Source organism: Lepidochelys olivacea, assembly GCF_965140295.1.
Source record: "Lepidochelys olivacea isolate rLepOli2 genome assembly, chromosome: 4".
Lineage (NCBI taxonomy): Eukaryota > Metazoa > Chordata > Testudines > Cheloniidae > Lepidochelys > Lepidochelys olivacea.
In genome coordinates this window covers 25,287,989-25,307,838 of record NC_140414.1, presented here as the reverse complement: position 1 = coordinate 25,307,838, position 19,850 = coordinate 25,287,989, and the positions used below count along the sequence as shown (strand labels likewise).

Below are 19,850 nucleotides of genomic sequence, written 5' to 3'. Positions count from 1 at the left end.
GAAGACATTATATACACAGAGACCATGAAACAATACCTCCTCCCACCCCACTCTCCTGCTGGTAATAGCTTATCTAAAGTGATCACTCTCCTTACAATGTGCATGATAATCAAGTTGGGCCATTTCCAGCACAAATCCAGGTTTTCTCACCCCCCACCCCCATACACACACAAACTCACTCTCCTGCTGGTAATAGCTCATCCAAACTGACCACTCTCCTTACAATGTGCATGATAATCAAGGTGGGCCATTTCCAGCATAAATCCAAGTTTAACCAGAACGTCGGGGGGGGGGGGGAGCGTAGGAAAAAACAAGGGGAAATAGGCTACCTTGCATAATGACTTAGCCACTCCCAGTCTCTATTTAAGTCTAAATTAATAGTATCCAATTTGCAAATGAATTCCAATTCAGCAGTTTCTCGCTGGAGTCTGGATTTGAAGTTTTTTTGTTTTAAGATAGCGACCTTCATGTCTGTAATTGCGTGACCAAAGAGATTGAAGTGTTCTCCGACTGGTTTATGAATGTTATAATTCTTGACATCTGATTTGTGTCCATTTATTCTTTTACGTAGAGACTGTCCAGTTTGACCAATGTATATGGCAGAGGGGCATTGCTGGCACATGATGGCATATATCACATTGGTGGATGTGCAGGTGAACGAGCCTCTGATAGTGTGGCTGATGTTATTAGGCCCTGTGATGGTGTCCCCTGAATATATATGTGGGCACAGTTGGGGACGGGCTTTGTTGCAAGGATAAGTTCCTGGGTTAGTGGTTCTTTTGTGTGGTATGTGGTTGCTGGTGAGTATGTGCTTCAGGTTGGGGGACTGTCTGTAGGCAAGGACTGGCCTGTCTCTCAAGATTTGTGAGAGTGTTGGGTCATCCTTCAGAATAGTTTGTAGATCCTTAATAATGCGTTGGAGGGGTTTTAGTTGGGGGCTGAAGTTGCCGGCTAGTGGCGTTCTGTTATTTTCTTTGTTAGGTCTGTCCTGTAGTAGGTGACTTCTGGGAACTCTTCTGGCTCTGTCCATCTGTTTCTTCACTTCCGCAGGTGGGTATTGTAGTTGTAAGAATGCTTGATAGAGATCTTGTAGGTGTTTGTCTCTGTCTGAGGGGTTGGAGCAAATGCGGTTGTATCGCAGAGCTTGGCTGTAGACAATGGATCTTGTGGTGTGGTCAGGGTGAAAGCTGAAAGCATGTAGGTAGGAATAGCGGTCAGTAGGTTTCCGATATAGGGTGGTGTTTATGTGACCATTGTTTATTAGCACTGTAGTGTCCAGGAAGTGGATCTCTTGTGTGGACTGGACCAGGCTGAGGTTGATGGTGGGATGGAAATTGTTGAAATCATGGTGGAATTCCTCAAGGGCTTCTTTTCCATGAGTCCAGATGATGAAGATGTCATTAATATAGCGCAAGTAGAGTAGGGGCGTTAGGGGACAAGAGCTGAGAAAGCTTTGTTCTAAATCAGCCATAAAAATGTTGGCAGACTGTGGGGCCATGCGGGTACCCATAGCAGTGCCGCTGATCTGAAGGTATACATTGTCCCCAAATGTAAAATAGTTATGGGTAAGGACAAAGTCACAAAGTTCAGCCACCAGGTTAGCCGTGACATTATTGGGGATAGTGTTCTTGATGGCTTGTAGTCCATCTTTGTGTGGAATGTTGGTGTAGAGGGCTTCTACATCCATAGTGGCCAGGATGGTGTTATCAGGAAGATCACTGATGGATTGTAGTTTCCTCAGGAAGTCAGTGGTGTCTCGAAGGTAGCTGGGAATGCTGGTAGCGTAGGGCCTGAGGAGGGAGTCTACATAGCCAGACAATCCTGCTGTCAGAGTGCCAATGCCTGAGATGATGGGGTGCCTAGGATTTCCAGGTTTATGGATCTTAGGTAGTAGATAGAATATCCCAGGTCGGGGTTCCAGGGGTGTGTCTGTGCGGATTTGATCTTGTGCTTTTTCAGGAAGTTTCTTGAGCAAATGCTGTAGTTGCTTTTGGTAACTCTCAGTGGGATCATAGGGTAATGGCTTGTAGCAAGTGGTGTTGGAGAGCTGCCGAGCAGCCTCTTGTTCATATTCCGACCTATTCATGATGACAACAGCACCTCCTTTGTCAGCCTTTTTGATTATGATGTCAGAGTTGTTTCTGAGGCTGTGGATGGCATTGTGTTCCGCACGGCTGAGGTTATGGGGCAAGTGATGCTGCTTTTCCACAATTTCAGCCCGTGCACGTCGGCGGAAGCATTCTATGTAGAAGTCCAGTCTGCTGTTTCGACCTTCAGGAGGAGTCCACCTAGAATCCTTCTTTTTGTAATGTTGGTAGGGAGGCCTCTGTGGATTAGTATGTTGTTCAGAGGTATTTTGGAAATATTCCTTGAGTTGGAGACGTCGAAAATAGGATTCTAGGTCACTACAGAACTGTATCATGTTCGTGGGGGTGAAGGGGCAGAAGGAGAGGCCCCGAGACTGTGAGGCAGGAGGCCTGGGTTCTTGACTCAGCCATTGACTGACTGTGTGACCCTGTCCTCCCTGTGCCCCAGTTTTCCCATCTGTAAAACAGCAGATGTTATGCTCATCCTCCCTTGTAAAATACTTTGAGATCCATGAATGAAAGCTGCTACATAAGTACAAATTATTAATTATTCCAAAGTCTCTGTGAATAATCCCTTTGAAGGGGTGTCTTGGATAAACAAGTGTTCCCTTAATGAGAGTCTCTAGGCTTAGGGTTCCTTCCTCTTAAACTGGTTGGTTTTGCTTAGGCTAGATCCTTTCTCCCTTTTTTAGACATTCTGTTCTCTTCTATATATATTCTATATAGACTGCTAGGACTGGATGATGGTTTGGATCACTCATGCCCTGTACTGCTCATTCCCTTTGAGGCATCTGGCACCGGCCACTGTCGAAAGCCAAGATACTGGGCTAGATGGACCATTGGTCTGACCCAGTATGGCCATTCGTATATTCTTATATTTTATTGCACTCACCACCAAGCACTTTCCAATAGTGCATTAAGTGATTAGTATCTGTCACATGTTTATTCTCTCATCCTCTCTCCAGGGGAGAATTGGAATGTCTTGTTTACATGTTGCTTTATATTTATGGTAGAGGAGGCAAGGTCAAAGAATAGAGCAGAAGGTGGTGAAGTTTGAGATAGTTTTTAGTTCCTGAAGGAGTTCATTCCATGGTCTTTGACCAGACACTGAGAAAGTTTTGTCTTCCTCACAGCCAAGCTTTCCCCTGATTGTTGTGCATACTTGCCTTGAGACAGCTGGCTGGCTGGAATCAACAGCTTTTCTTTCTTCTCCTTTCCCTTCATGCGACTGGCCTTGTGGAAACCAGCTGGAGCAATCAGCGTACTTCAGAGGACTATCTGACTTTTGGATAACCAAGAATTTCAGCTAACTAGGGTGCCATAAATATAAAGGGAAGGGTAACCACCTTTCTGTTTCCAGTGCTATGAAATCCCTCCCCACCTGTAAAGGGTTAAGAAGCTAAGGTAACCCCGCTGGCACCTGACCCAAAATGGCCAATGAGGGGACAAGATTCTTTCAAATCTGGGGGGGGGGGGGGAGAGAACAAAGGGTTTGGTCTGCCTGTGTGATGCTTTTGTCTTGAACAGATCAGGAATGCAGCCTTACAACTCCTGTAAAGTTAGTAAGTAATCTAGCTAGAAAATGCGTTAGATTTGCTTTTGTTTAATGGCTTGTAAAATAAGCTGTGCTGGAGGGAATGTATATTCCTGTTTTTGTGTCTTTTTGTAACTTAAGGTTTTGCCTAGAGGGATTCTCTATGTTTTGAATCTGATTACCCAGTAAGGTATTTACCATCCTGATTTTACAGAGGTGATTCTTTTACCTTTTCTTTAATTAAAATTCTTCTTTTAAGAACCTGATTGCTTTTTCATTGTTCTTAAGATCCAAGGGTTTGGGTCTGTGTTCACCTGTACCAATTGGTGAGGATTATTATCAAGCCTTCCCCAGGAAAGGGAGTGTAGGGCTTGGGGGAGGATATTTTGGGGGAAGACGTCCCCAAGTGATCTCTTTCCCTGTTCTTTGTTTAACACGCTTGGTGGCGGCAGCATAGGGTTCAAGGACAAGGCAAAGCTTTTACCTTGGGGAAGCTTTTAACGTAAGATGGTAAGAATAATCTTAGGGGGTCTTTCATGCAGGTCCCCACATCTGTACCCTAGAGTTCAGAGTGGGGAAGGAACCTTGACATAGGGTAATTGAGGTTTAATTGTAATATCATATGATTTGTCTGTTAGCTGCTCTGTCCCCAGAAAATGTTACAGAAATCACTTGTACTGAACAGTCAAGAAGTAACAATTATAATACAATATAGAGACCAACAATACATGAATGGATAATAGTGGAAACAAGAACAAAACACAAAATTCAATGTGCTGTAACTTCTTCAACAGATGGGTTTTGGGTGCATCTGAGTAGAGCACACTTGTGCAGTGGAATGTATCCAGTACAGGGTAACATTCCAATGATATCAGCTCTTCATTAATATATTGCTAGAATTGCAACAGTCCAGTAGATGTACAAGGAGACCAGCAGCAAAAGGGTTTATATTACTAGCATCTTGGGATGGAGTGGGTCTGTTTGATTCCAGGATATGCTCAGTTCTCTCTCATTGACTCAGAAATACTTGCAGTCATTACTTTAATAAACTGCCAGACAATGTCTGTTTCTTTTTTCCACTTGTGTGTGTTAAATATGGGTGAAATATTCAAAATGTATATTTCATTGATATTGCATTAGTATAGGGTAGTTATCTAATGCTTTTATCTGTATATTTTGTGGAATATATGCCATTTCTACCAATCATTAAATGCCAAGGATATGTTCTTTGAAGGCAAATGAAACTAAATTTGTATTAGATGTGGAAATTGTATTTTGGCTTTGGAGTGTTTTAAAAATGTTGTTCATTATATACCTTGAGGCAGTTTTACCACAGATGTTTATCTAAAGAACAGTTTTTATTGATTTTTTTCGTAGCATGTCATAAACTTACTCCCCTGGAATGCATATGAAATTCTGAAAGCTGTAGATGAATTTTTTTCTGAAAGATCAACTTTCCACAATCATTAAAACAAACAAATACTGGGTTGATTGAGAAATTAATTCATCTAAAGCTTCATTTTACAGTTTTTGTACACAAAGACTTGGTCTATGCTTTATAATTTTTTTCTTTTAAAATATCTTACCTCCCGCTTTGCTTTTACTGACAATAATACAATATCAGATCCTTTAAAGTATGTTATATTGAGGTAGCAGTGGTTTTATTGTGGATGTTAAAGTTTGGAATGTTTGTTATAGGTGAGAAAGACAGGCTTCTCTCATGCACAAATGGCTTTGGAAGAGAAGGAAACTTCTGATGGGGAGAAGGGAGGGGAAGGCTAGATAGTCTATGCCAGAGAATCAGGCGAGAAGCTGGTCAAGGTCCTTTTAATATTTAAATTAATATAGTCGGATTTAATGGTCATGAAAGTTTATCAGGTCAATCCTGCTTTGTAGAAGTCAACTGTGTGTATATAGTATATTGTGTGCAAAACTCAACTCAACCTTGTCTATGGAGCTACAACTGGCGTCTCCATAAAATCTTTGATATATTCCTTTACACATCTTCGCTTTTCTATACACAAAAATGGAAAAATGAGATTCAGTAACATAGCATTCTACAATCAAAAAAGTTTTGGCCTTATAATAACTGTAGGACATAGAGGCCCCAACCAGGATCAGCACCCTGTTGTGCTAGACACTGACCAAGCATAGTAAGAGACAGTCCCTTGCCTGGAAGAACTCACAATCTAAACAGACATGATAGACAAAGAATGGGAGGAGAAAAAGAGTCACAGATAGTTGAAGTGACTTGCCCAGGGTCACACTGTGCATTAATAACAGACACAGGAATAGACCCAGGGCCCCTGGGTTTCAGTCCAGTCCCTGATCCATTAGACCATGATGTCCTATCCTCCAATTCTTTCTTAGGCAGAATTTCTGTTGGCTTCAGTGGAAGTTTTGCCTCTGCGAGGACTACTAAATCAGGTCTTTCATTTTATTTTTTTTAAAGTTCGTGTTGGATTATGTATGAGGGTTTTTTGCATATATTAAAGGACTGAGAATAGAAGTCTGTGTGCTTACCCATTACAGCAAAAGATACATGGTATTAGGACTGTGTAATTGATAGTTATCAGTGAGTTTTTATAAAACAGTAAAAGATTATTTCTTCTTCTTACGTTAGAATACTCCTTTATTACTGAGAATAGGACTTTTTTTTAAAAGCTCCAAATTGCCCTATCGAAGTAAAAAGGACCTGAATATATAATGGAGAATAAGTGTCTACACAATTAAAAAACAAAGAGCATTTTTTAAATTTGAAACTGAAGAGTTTAAGAGTTCTGTGTGGTTATAAGAAACATCTTGCAAGGACAGGTTTCAGAGTAACAGCCGTGTTAGTCTGTATTCGCAAAAAGAAAAGGAGTACTTGTGGCACCTACAGTTTCTACGGTATGCATCCGATGAAGTGAGCTGTAGCTCACGAAAGCTCATGCTCAAATAAATTGGTTAGTCTCTAAGGTGCCACAAGTACTCCTTTTCATCTTGCAAGGAGTGTCATATGGTCTGAAAACCCTCTGGGTGTCCAGCAAAGAAGGAGTTAATTTCTTGCTCTCCACTATGCAATTTTTGCTCACCTAGGATGAATGAAATATCATTAATTTTTGTCATCATCCCCAAGCACTCTGACTAAAGGCAGGCAAGTATATTTTTGTCCTTGAGCTGGTAAAGTTTTGAGAGCCTGGTTCTGAGAGGTTCTGTGCACCTCTGCAGTTGGTGTTATGAGGGTCAGCACTTGTGAAAATCAGCCTCTGTAACAATTTTGCAGTCTGTTCTCTCAGGACCCAATTCAACAAAACATTTAGGCACATACTTAAGTCCTGTTCTGAACTGGGGGCCTAAATGTGCAGGAAATTTGAACACAGCTCTCCATTACTGATAATGGTAGATATGCCTATATGGACCCAGGTTATGCCTCTCCTTATCTGAACGTAGAGGGGGCCTCCATGCATGGGCTTTCCTTCTTCCATGCGGAAGGATTTCAGGTGCCCCTACAGAACTGTTCCAATTCCTAGACTTTGGGTGATCCATGCATTGCGAGGTGTATAGAGGGAGAAGGAATGAGGGAAACACATCATCCCCCCCTCTATGCTCGTGGAAGATAGTGTAAAATGAATTAGTGCAGACGGCTTCTGGAAGCTGCTGTAGACAGGGGGAGTCCTTGGTAGTGTGGCTGCAATGGAATCAGGTTACAAGGGAACTGGGTGAGGGCCAGAGTCACTGTGGGTTTCAGGTCCTCTGGGAATGTGGTCCTGGCCTCCTGCGGATCCCAGAGAATCTGTCAGGTTTGGGGGATGGGGGACTTTTCCTTGGCAGAGCAACACCCTCTGATTGCCCCTTCATGAGATGATGAGATTCCCATGGGAAAATATTACACTTTGTTAGCTTTTACCATGGAGGGGACAATCTGGGCCATAAATCCCCCCAAAACATTTAGAAGTGAATTAGAAGTACCAGCAACTTGGTGTTTGATTCTAATCTTGGATGTGTTGACATGCACCACAATCTACTAGTGTGCATGATCTACTATGTGCAAGCTCAGGTAACTTTTCAGTACATCTGGAGGTGGGTGTCCACCTGTCTGAGATGGGAATGAAACCTAATGACTGCAAATTTTTATGAAATTCATAACTACTCCGTTTAATCATTAATATAAGTAGTTAGTTCTCCGAGATAAAATGAAGTACTGCATATAGAGGAAATGGTGCCTGTATAGCCCAACACATTGAGCATACCACTGAGAATCAGGAAAGCAGGATTCTATCCTAATTTCTGTCCCTAACTGTGTGACACCTTGGTCAGGTCTGCATCATTTTGTGATGGAATACTCAAGAGTCTGAGCCCTGGTCTACACTAGGACTTTAGGTCGAATTTAGCAACGTTAAATCGATTTAAACCTGCACCCGTCCACACAGTGAAGCCCTTTATTTCGACTTAAAGGGCTCTTAAAATCGATTTCCTTACTCCACCCCTGACAAGTGGATTAGCGCTTAAATCGACGTTCCCAGCTCGAATTTGGGGTACTGTGGACACAATTCGATGGTATTGGCCTCCGGGAGCTATCCCAGAGTGCTCCATTCTGACCGCTCTGGACAGCACTCTCAACTCAGATGCACTGGCCAGGTAGACAGGAAAAGAACCGCGAACTTTTGAATCTCATTTCCTGTTTGGCCAGCGTGGCAAGCTGCAGGTGACCATGCAGAGCTCATCAGCACAGGTGACCATGATGGAGTCCCAGAATCGCAAAAGAGCTCCAGCATGGACCGAACGGGAGGTACGGGATCTGATCGCTGTTTGGGGAGAGGAATCCGTGCTATCAGAACTCCGTTCCAGTTTTCGAAATGCCAAAACCTTTGTGAAAATCTCCCAGGGCATGAAGGACAGAGGCCATAACAGGGACCCGAAGCAGTGCCGCGTGAAACTGAAGGAGCTGAGGCAAGCCTACCAGAAAACCAGAGAGGCGAACAGCCGCTCTGGGTCAGAGCCCCAAACATGCCGCTTCTATGATGAGCTGCATGCCATTTTAGGGGGTTCAGCCACCACTACCCCAGCCGTGTTGTTTGACTCCTTCAATGGAGATGGAGGCAATACGGAAGCAGGTTTTGGGGACGAAGAAGATGATGATGATGAGGAGGTTGTAGATAGCTCACAGCAAGCAAGCGGAGAAACCGGTTTTCCCGACAGCCAGGAACTGTTTCTCACCCTAGACCTGGAGCCAGTACCCCCCGAACCCACCCAAGGCTGCCTCCTGGACCCAGCAGGCGGAGAAGGGACCTCTGGTGAGTGTACCTTTTAAAATGCTATACATGGTTTAAAAGCAAGCATGTGAAAGGATTACTTTGCCCTGGCATTTGCGGTTCTCCTAGATGTAGTCCTAAAGCCTTTGCAAAAGGTTTCTGGGGAGGGCAGCCTTATTTCGTCCTTCATGGTAGGACACTTTATCACTCCAGGCCAGTAACACATACTCGGGAATCACTGTAGAACAAAGCATTGCAGTGTATGTTTGCTGGCATTCAACCAAAATCCGTTCTTTCTCTCTCTGTGTTATCCTCAGGAGAGTGAGATATAATTCATGGTCACCTGGTTGAAATAGGGTGCTTTTCTTCAGGGACACTCAGTATAGCCCATTCCTGCTGGGCTGTTTGCCTGTGGCTGAACAGAAATGTTCGCCGCTGTTAGCCACAGGGAGGGGGGAAGGTTGAGGGGGTAGTCACGCGGTGGGAGGAGGCAAAATGCGACCTTGTAATGAAAGCACATGTGCTATGTATGTAATGTTAACAGCAAGGTTTACCCTGAAAGAGTGTAGCGACTGTTTTATAAAATGTGTCTTTTTAAATACCGCTGTCCTTTTTTTTTTCTCCACCAGCTGCATGTGTTTCAATGATCACAGGATCTTCTCCTTCCCAGAGGCTAGTGAAGCTTAGAAAGAAAAAAAAACGCACTCGCGATGAAATGTTCTCCGAGCTCATGCTGTCCTCCCACACTGACAGAGCACAGACGAATGCGTGGAGGCAAATAATGTCAGAGTGCAGGAAAGCACAAAATGACCGGGAGGAGAGGTGGCGGGCTGAAGAGAGTAAGTGGCGGGCTGAAGAGAGTAAGTGGCGGGCTGAAGAGAGGGCTGAAGCTCAAATGTGGCGGCAGCGTGATGAGAGGAGGCAGGATTCAATGCTGAGGCTGCTGCAGGACCAAACCAGAATGCTCCAGTGTATGGTTGAGCTGCAGCAAAGGCAGCTGGAGCACAGACTGCCACTGCTGCCCCTCTGTAACCAACCGCCCTCCTCCCCAAGTTCCATAGCCTCCACACCCAGACGCCCAAGAACGCGGTGGGGGGGCCTCCGGCCAACCAGCCACTCCACAACAGAGGATTGCCCAAAAAAAAGAAGGCTGTCATTCAATAAATTTTAAAGTTGTAAACTTTTGAAGTGCTGTGCTTAAAGTGCTGTGTGGCATTTTCCTTCCCTCCTCCACCACCCCTCCCGGGATACCTTGGTAGTCATCTCCCTATTTGTGTGATGAATGAATAACGAATGCATGACTGTGAAGCAGCAATGACTTTATTGCCTCTGCAAGCGGTGATTAAAGGGAGGAGGGGAGGGTGGTTAGCTTACAGGGAAGTAGAGTGAACCAAGGGACGGGGGGTTTCATCAAGGAGAAACAAACAGAACTTTCACACTGTAGCCTGGCCAGTCATGAAACTGGTTTTCAAAGCTTCTCTGATGCGTACCGCGCCCTCCTGTGCTCTTCTAACCGCCCTGGTGTCTGGCTGCGCGTAACCAGCAGCTAGGCGATTTGCCTCAACCTCCCACCCCGCCATAAACGTCTCCCCCTTACTCTCACAGATATTGTGGAGCACACAGCAAGCAGTAATAACAGTGGGAATATTGGTTTCACTGAGGTCTAAGCGAGTCAGTAAACTGCGCCAGCACGCCTTTAAACGTCCAAATGCACATTCTACCACCATTCTGCACTTGCTCAGCCTGTAGTTGAACAGCTCCTGACCACTGTCCAGGCTGCCTGTGTACGGCTTCATGAGCCATGGCATTAAGGGGTAGGCTGGGTCCCCAAGGATACATATAGGCATTTCAACATCCCCAACAGTTATTTTCTGGTCTGGGAATAAAGTCCCTTCCTGCAGCTTTTGAAACAGACCAGAGTTCCTGAAGATGCGAGCGTCATGCACCTTTCCCGGCCATCCCACGTTGATGTTGGTGAAACGTCCCTTGTGATCCACCAGAGCTTGCAGCACTATCGAAAAGTACCCCTTGCGGTTTATGTACTCGCCGGCTTGGTGCTCTGGTGCCAAGATAGGGATATGGGTTCCGTCTATAGCCCTACCACAGTTAGGGAATCCCATTGCAGCAAAGCCATCCACTATGACCTGCACATTTTCCAGGGTCACTACCCTTGATATCAGCAGATCTTTGATTGCGTGGGCTACTTGCATCACAGCAGCCCCAACAGTAGATTTGCCCACTCCAAATTGATTCCCAACTGACCGGTAGCTGTCTGGCGTTGCAAGCTTCCACAGGGCTATCGCCACTTGCTTCTCAACTGTGAGGGCTGCTCTCATCCTGGTATTCATGCGCTTCAGGGCAGGGGAAAGCAAGTCACAAAGTTCCATGAAAGTGCCCTTACGCATGCGAAAGTTTCGCAGCCACTGGGAATCGTCCCAGACCTGCAACACTATGCGGTCCCACCAGTCTGTGCTTGTTTCCCGAGCCCAGAATCGGCGTTCCACAGCATGAACCTGCCCCATTAGCACCATGATGCATGCATTGGCAGGGCCCAGGCTTTCAGAGAAATCTGTGTCCATGTCCTGATCACTCACGGGACCGCGCTGACGTCGCCTCCTCGCCCGGTATCGCGTTGCCATGTTCTGGTGCTGCATATACTGCTGGATAATGCGTGTGGTGGTTGATGTGCTCCTAATTGCCAAAATGAGCTCAGCGGCCTCCATGCTTGCCTTGGTATGGCGTCCGCACAGAAAAAAGGCGCGGAACGATTGTCTGCCGTTGCTCTGACGGAGGGAGGGGCGACTGACGACACGGCTTACAGGGTTGGCTTCAGGGAGCTAAAATCAACAAAGGGTGTGCCTGTACCTCAAGGAGTATTTCAGGCAGGACTGCACGGAGGGTTCCAATAAGAAATGGTGCACCAAAGTTATCGTTGTTATTGGAACAAGGAGGTTAGCCTGGCCTCTGATTGATACATGGCTAGATTAACCTCGCTGCGCCTTCTCTGTGACTGACTGCAGTGTGATCTAGACAGGGGAGGAGGAAAATGAGTACAAAACAAATCTGGTCTATTTCTTGTTCTGACCCACTCCATCTAGCCTTTACATCTTTGGCTGGCAGCAGACAAAAAAGGCGTGAAATGATTGTCTGCCCTTGCTTTCACGGGGGGAGGGAGGGTGGGAACGGGGTCCTGACGATATGTACCCAGAACCACCCGCGACAATGTTTTAGCCCCATCAGGCATTGGGATATCAACCCAGAATTCCAATGGGCAGCGGAGACTGCGGGAACTGTGGGATAGCTACCCACAGTGCAACGCTCTGGAAGTCGACGCTTGCCTTGGTACTGTGGAAGCGCTCCGCCGAGTTAATGCACTTAATGCACTTAGAGCATTTTCTGTGGGGACACACACACTCGAATATATAAAACCGATTTCAAAAAAACCGACTTCTATAAATTCGACCTAATTTCGTAGTGTAGACATACCCTGAGTTAAAACTGGTTCTGTTTATTGCCAGAATCATGTAACTTTTTGTTCTTCTTCTCTTTACAAGAGAATATGTGAGAATAATTGAGATTTAGGGTAAGAAAAATGTAGTTCTTAGAGTGAGATTCCAGTAGCATCACTCCAAACTTTAGATATTCAGTGTATTATACTTCAGTGCTCAGATCATGCATGTTCCAGCAAAGGAGAAAGGTCTATCTCTTTTTGAACTATGCATGGAATAATTCAAACCAATTTTCAAAACAGGAAATATTAAAAAACAAAACAACTCCCACACCCCCGAAAGTATGAATCTTTTGAAATTAGCATTCTTCAAGAACAGTTTGTCTGTTACAGATGAATTGATGAGAAGATGCCTTATCTCAGACAGTAGGAACTGAATGTTATTTTTAAAACCATTGCTAGAAAATGTATAGATAATTTTGATAAGAGGAATAACCAACTCCTTCTTTCTTCCATGCCATGAATTTTCTGAAATCTTTGTTTCAATCAGATACGTTGAGGCAGCACAAACTATTTTCAGCTTTTCCTCTTCAAAGTGAATACATAACCAAACAGCCATATAAAGATATGCAGTACATTCAACCTCTACCCCCCACGCATACGGTACATTTTCTTATGGCAATGTGATAAATGCAGAAATGCTTGATTTATCTCCTCATAAAATTACAGTGACAAACCTTACTTTAATATTGGGAAAGCCATGGTATGTTGGGCTGGGAATAGGTTATGATATATCATAGGGTACCCTGCAGTTCTGATCAAATTCTGCAGTTTACAGCCATACAGCCTCAGGTTTTAATCTTATCATAGTTGATAAATAAATCTGGACTGAGTGTGATAGCATGGTTTACCTCTTCCCAGAATCAGGTTCCAGCCATGACCTAGTTTTCTGGGCTTAGGTTATTTGGTCTTCTGGCCAAATGAAATGTTCCCCTTCCAAGTTAAAGAAAAGTCCAGATATGATCAGGAATGCATGTCCTTCACCCCTCAATACAGGACAAATGTTTCCTTCACCCTCTCTAGGCTGAACTGTTCGATAGGTCTTTCGCTAGGGTCCACACTAGTCTTTTCCACTCTTGCAGAAGGGTAAGGGGCGGGGGCCTTCCTCCTGCCCTTTCTGGAAGTTGCAGGCTGGGGCCTCTAAACAAGGATAGGTGCAAACACCAGGCCTCAAGCCTACACCATAACCATATTGCCTCAGGCCTTTCCCTTCATATTGCCTTTAGGCCTCCTCCTAGGCTATCTCCCAGGCTTCGTTGCTGGGCTTCCTGGCCCCTTTCCTGGCAAGACCCCAGGCAACAGCCGCTGCTCTTTCAAATCTCTCTTGTTTCCTGAAGACCATCCCCATCAACTGCTGCTCACCCCTAAGTCTCTTCTTGTTCTGAGCAACAGGCAGCGCTTTTATACTCCTTCCTGGGTGGCCTTCCTATGGCAGCATGTGTATCATTAAATTTGGTCAGTGCCAATGACTCATTTCTTATGAAAAGCACCAGGGGATCTTTAGTGCCCAGCAGTGGTCAGGGCCTTCTTTTTTCCCCCCTCGATCTCATCCGAAAGTAGACACCTCCAGAAACAGTGTTGGATGCAGATCCAAACATTGCAGTTAGCCCCTAAGTCTTGAATGGGAAGTGCCAAAACCTTGGTACCAAACATCCCTGAACTTTGGAAAAGCTTGGATCTCAACTGAACTTTACCGCTTCAACCCATCTCTACCAAAAAAAAGCAGTTAGATATTTACTGATGCCAAATTCCTTTTAGATTGCCCTCCTTATGTCATGCTTGTGAATGTACACTCCTATTGTGGCTATGCAATGACAATGTTTGGGAAGTATTATGATAGCACTGGCAGGGACAGTGTGTGTGTGTGTGAGAGAGAGAGAGAGAGAGAGAGATGGAAAATGTCAATTTGTCGAAGTTAAAACTTTTTGTGGGAACCCTTCAGTGTCACGTTCTGGGTGCAATCCAGACTAGTGAGGGTTGGTGTCACTGAATGTCCTGTAACCCTGGGCACCTTAAATTGCTCTGCTGCTGTAGATCCCTTGTCTGGATTCAGCTAGTCAGGGCAGAAGTATGTACTGAATGTCTATGTGATAAGTGGCCCTGGACCAGCAAATAAGATTCCAGCAGCTTGCTTGCTACACCCTAGCCACACTCTGGTCTCCACCAGCTTTGTGGTTACGCCTGGCAAGATGACCCCAATGCCCCACAGTTCTGAATTTTCCCAAAACCATGTGCTCTACAACCTCCAGCCCTTTCCTTTCAGAGGAATAATAAAGTTTGTTTGTTCTTCTAAAGAAACAAAATAAACAGGTTATTGTGATAAACTGGAGTTAACAATCACTTCAATTCAAACACAGCACTGGTTTGGTTCAAATGAAAAGTAAAACAAGTTTAATAGCAAAAGGTGCTAGGATTTTAAATGAGTTCCGTCACAAAGAATAGAGTTTATATGGGTATAAACAAAAGTGAAAAACACTTTCTAGAGACTAAAACTTAGCAAATTAGGCTTGATTCAAGGTAAAAATCGTATCACGCTATCTTCCAGCAAGATGTCTGACCACGCAGCTGGTCAGGATCTTTCACCAAGACCAAAGTGTTTTTTAGGTGAAAGACAACTTGGGATTCTTTACCCCTCTCTTTCATAGTCCAGAATCTATTTAAAAGATGCACTGAAGGTTACCTCCTCCCAAATTAAGCTGTGAGGAAAGCAACATGGAGTCTGGTGGTGAAGGAATTTCCATGCTGGTTTCTTCCCCCTCTGGTGTTGACTAAAATGCAAATTGATCTGTTCCAGACCTCTGTGATGCAAATGAATGGCCACTTGCGATGTCAGCTTGTCCTTTGTGTGGGAGAAACCTGTTTACCCACTCGCCCAACTTGTCTGGTAAACACATTATAGTTCCATATTTCCTTCATATTTGTGTGGTCACTTGGTAATTACTGTACACACACCATGCAAGAATATGTGGTGGTAGTTTTCCAGTGATACCTTACATGATACATATCAGATACAGTTTATGATATTAGCAAACTGGGGTGCACTGAACTGGTCACTGAAACTCACCAGATACCAGTGAGTCTCTTGCTCTGGGATGCAAGTTTTAGGGTCACCATCAAACTTCACCAGGAAGGGTTTCTCAGGTCTAGAATGGAATTGAGAGAGCAAGAGAGACCCCAGACTAGCCAATAGCTGCAGTGGTGGGGCATTCAACTGGGATGTGGGAGGCACAGGTTCAAATGCCTACTTTGGAGCAGAGACTTCAACCCAGGTCTCCCACATTGATTCATTCTCTCTCTTTTCATGAAAAATGTTATAACGTTTCAGTTTCCTCTCAATGTGAAATGAGAAATATTTTGAAACCTCAGAAATGTTTGGAAGATGAGAAAATTGTTTCCTGCCCAGTTCAAATCAAGATAATGCATCAGCATGTAGTCCTACTGAATGGAGATATGTCCTCTAAACCTCTTCAGTGAGAGAATTTAATAATCTGCTAGTTTCCAGAAAGCAGTGAGATTATGACTAATGTTAATAAATATATATATAAACAAACCTTCTGTGAAATGTGGAGCTTCCTCAATAACTCATCGAGCAATGAGGCAGCAATCTGAGACACTGTAATGTGATGCAGAGAAAGTCATACACTTGCTTTTCATGACCAGATTGTTCATTCATTCATTAAAAATTAAGCACATGTGGGAGCATATGGTACAATTCAGGTTGCAAACACTGGTGGGCATTTTTTTCTTTTTATGGTTTCTTCAGCCCTGTGCAGGCAGAATAGGGTAAAATAACTCCAATAAACTTATTATTAGTTCACAGTACTTCAGCCTATCGTTAATGCACCGTTATTACAGTCACATAAATATCTCAAGTCCACAGTGTAGAATTTCAGGACTGTGGTGGTATCTCCATCAAAGTAGGATAGTATTTCTCAGGATTAGCTTTTACATAATCTTATTATACTTACAAGGCAAAATTGAAATTCTACAATATTTGTCTCCTTTTCTTGTAAAGCTAGCAGATTTTTTTTATTTTGGTGCAATTAAGATTTTTGCCTTTTTCCTTAATGCAATCCTGCTTCTTGGCAGAAAACCAGTGGAGATTTCTGTCTTTGCTCCAGCACAGCTACTCATTTGAGCAGCCTTACTGGCACTTGTGCATTTTTCTGTGGTGCTCTATATTGGAATTATAGTATGCCACAGTAGGGCTGAGATGAGTAGTAGGAGCTGAAGGAGGAACCATAGACTCTTTCATGATGGGTCAATAGACCAAATGAAGGTAACTCCGCTATCCCTGCAGTTCTGGCCACTGAGCTCCAAGGGCTCAATTTCGCTCCAGCTGGTGTGGGGAATTTGTGAATTGCACTGGCTTGCATGTAGGGAAGATTCTGATCTAATGATTTCAAGTTACTACCAAGCTAGATTGTGTTTAAACAGGTAACCTTTCCTAGTAGTCTGAAAGCTCTGGAGCCTATTACCAATCCACTGAGCCACCCCAATCTCTTTTATTCATATAACTGAATAATAACTCACATGTTGTTTTCATACTGTGAAATCAGGTGGATAGAAATTGTAATTCCAAATTAGCAACAGGCAGGTGATTTTGACTTTTTTTAATTGCAGGTATTTATGAGCCGCCATTTCTTATACTACTGCAGTGAACCTACCCTGGATGTGAAGATTGCCTTTTGTCAGGTGTGTGTTCCTTACAGGTAAAACAAGGTACAGTATATACTTGTACTTCCATATTTGCCATCTATATTATATTGACACTGTAGAATTACAGTAGAAGCCCAGTGCAGGATACTGAATTGGGAGAATTAACCAGAGCAAAAACACAATAGAAGTGCTTGATAATGCATCACAGAGTTTACTTTTTCACTTAGTTTGACGATCATAGTTTGGTTTTAATCATTTATGACTGTGCTTGTAATGGCTAGTGAATGTACTGGAGTAATTTTATACACATAACAGTCTTGGAATTGAAATAAAACTTGGTTTTAATTCACACCAATTTAAATTGAATCAAAATAGGACACTCTTAATCTCTGAGAAATAATCTCTTAAAAGTGTCCACATACAGACAAGCACAGAAATATCCAAAAGGATGAATGAAAACACATTTTTCTTATTTCCTTTCCCGCCTTTATATAGGTAAACCCTTTGTACGGTAACACCTCATTACAGAACTGTTCTCTAACCTCACTGTATAACTCTCTGCTTTTACATCTTTGCTAAGAGGTGAGGAAGAGTGACCAAATTTGTGCATGGAGTATAAAGTGTATGGTTTAATGAAATGTGTGTGATTGAGGTTCCGCTGTATTTAAGCAGCAGTGTAGCCAATTTTGTACTTTTAAAATTGATCTTGAAATTCAGTCATGATGCTTTAAACTCTACAGGACTGAAACTAAATTCAGTAAATTAAGTGCAGAATGAAAGCGGATTAAGTTTTCCAGTTCTTGGTCCTGTTAGTTAGATTTGGGAAGTTTAGCATTCATACATGTTCACCAGCCACAAATCTTGGAGACATTTTCGTTATCTAGGTGAGCATGTTTTTTTTTTTTCCTATTCACTTCTCCTGTAGCGTGACTAGTGCTTGAGCGCTAGCTCTTCATTCATTTTTATGGTCTGATGGATCACCAGTAATCTGGGTGATCACAAGAATAATATGTGTTTCTTGATCGGTGAGAACAGTGTTGCATCCTTAGAAAGAGCATTAAAGGTATTACATTTAATACTTAACCAGCAAATGATTACACTGGGTCCAAGTAACTGAAATCCAAGAAAAAAAAAGTAATATTTGTTCTTTGGCAGCATTTAATACAAAGCAGCAAAAAGGTTGTTTTTTTCCCACAAATATCTTTTCCTGTTCTCTGCATTTCACCAGGCATTCAGGTTCAGGGTGGATCTGGACCATATAATTTCATTTTTCAATCTGACAGTCTGCTTCATACATTTTCTTTCCCCCCATCCTCCTCTGCCCAAGGCATTTTGTCTCTCTTTGTTTCTCATCTACATATAGATCTTATTTGCTCAAATTCCCCTTGTACTATAACCATCTATGGTAGTTAGCAACATTTCATAATTCATCCAGACTCACTTTTTTGTCACCATCACAGAAAGTTACTATTACTTTTCATCCATAACTCCCTGACAGAGCTGGGGACACTCTTTCCATCAAAACGTTTGTACTGAAGCAAAATGACTTCTCAATGTAACTACATTTTCTGCCCCAAAAATCCCATTTTCAATGATTTTTTTATGTTTACAGTTGCCTAAAAAAAGTGGTTTTAGGTTTTTTACATCCCCTCGTCGAAGATTCCCCCCCCACACAATTATTTTTGTTAAATTTTTCATTGGGGGATGAGGGAAAATCATTTTCTGACACTCTCTACTTCTTAACTCTATCTTCTCCCTGTCACTGAGACCCCAGTGTAAAGTTGTACAGGAATCTTTACATATAATTCTCCTCTCCCACTTGGAAGTATGCTGTATGCAATTATAATGCATTAATATACAAGAGAGGCATCTGACCACCTGCATTGTGATCCTTCAGTCTCAGATGAAATGACATCTCAAATGGTGTGTGCTTCTTACCCATCACACCTGATTTAGATTTGAGCAGGGGAAGGGTGGTGGTCACCTTTTTCTTTAATATTCAGAATTCCTCTTGTTAGACCAGTGATGCATGTCAATTAACATTTTTTCTTGCTGGATACAAGGTTTTGGAAATAGATCTAATAGTGACAATGCTGCTGTAGTTATTCCTGTTCAGTTCATTTACTCTTATTAAAAAGGATTTGGAGACACATGTAGAACTGTATTTATGTGCAATGAATTGGACAAGCAAAATAAAACAAAAGTAACAACAACTCTGGCAGTATTTTTAACACTAAATGAAATTGATTGTGTTATAACTGTAGAAGGTTTCCAAAAAATAAATCATGCAGTAAGTGGTTGTGAACTGTGCCAGACTGACATACTGGAAATTGTAAACTGTATCCACAAAGCAGATACAACGCAAACAATAATTCAAGCTCCATCACATCGGTCCACCAACGTGCCTGAGCCTTGACCCTTTAAGGGTGGAAAGCAAGTTCAGTCTCCATGCTGAGTGAAAGTGATCATGAAAAGTGATCCATGATTCTAAGGAAAAGGAGTGAGAGCAGATGAAAAAGGACAATGGTTTCAAAAAAGCAGACTTCAACAAACTCCGGGAACTGGTAGATAGAGTCCCATGGGAAGAAAATCTAGGAGAAAAGGGGGTTCAGGAGTTCTGGCAGTTTCTCAGGGACAATGTTAAAGGCACAACTTCCAACTATCCTGATGCAAGGGAAAGATGGGAAGAATACTAAGAGACCAGTATGGCTGCATCAGGATCTCTTTAAAGACCTGAAATGTAAAAGGAATCTTACAAACAGTGGAAACATGGACACATTGCTAAGGATGAGTACAGAAGAATAGCACAAGCATACAGGGAGAAAATC

The 19,850-nt window shown here is 43.0% G+C and overlaps 1 protein-coding gene across 13 annotated transcripts in view; it reads left to right on the top strand.

Annotated features, from left to right (window-relative positions):
* The window catches only part of MAPK10 (mitogen-activated protein kinase 10), a 251,303-nt gene that overhangs the window by 113,996 nt on the left and 117,457 nt on the right, over positions 1–19,850 (top strand). For 11 of the 13 annotated variants that reach the window (XM_084627024.1, XM_084627020.1, XM_084627029.1 and 8 more), the window contains one exon: positions 16,987–17,058. The exons of 1 other annotated variant lie outside the window; for it this stretch is intronic. In XM_084627024.1, coding sequence (XP_084483150.1) covers positions 16,987–17,058 — 72 coding nt within the window. Of the gene's footprint in view, positions 1–16,986; positions 17,086–19,850 lie in introns of all 13 variants that reach the window. One more of the 13 variants, XM_084627030.1, reaches the window with a different exon arrangement.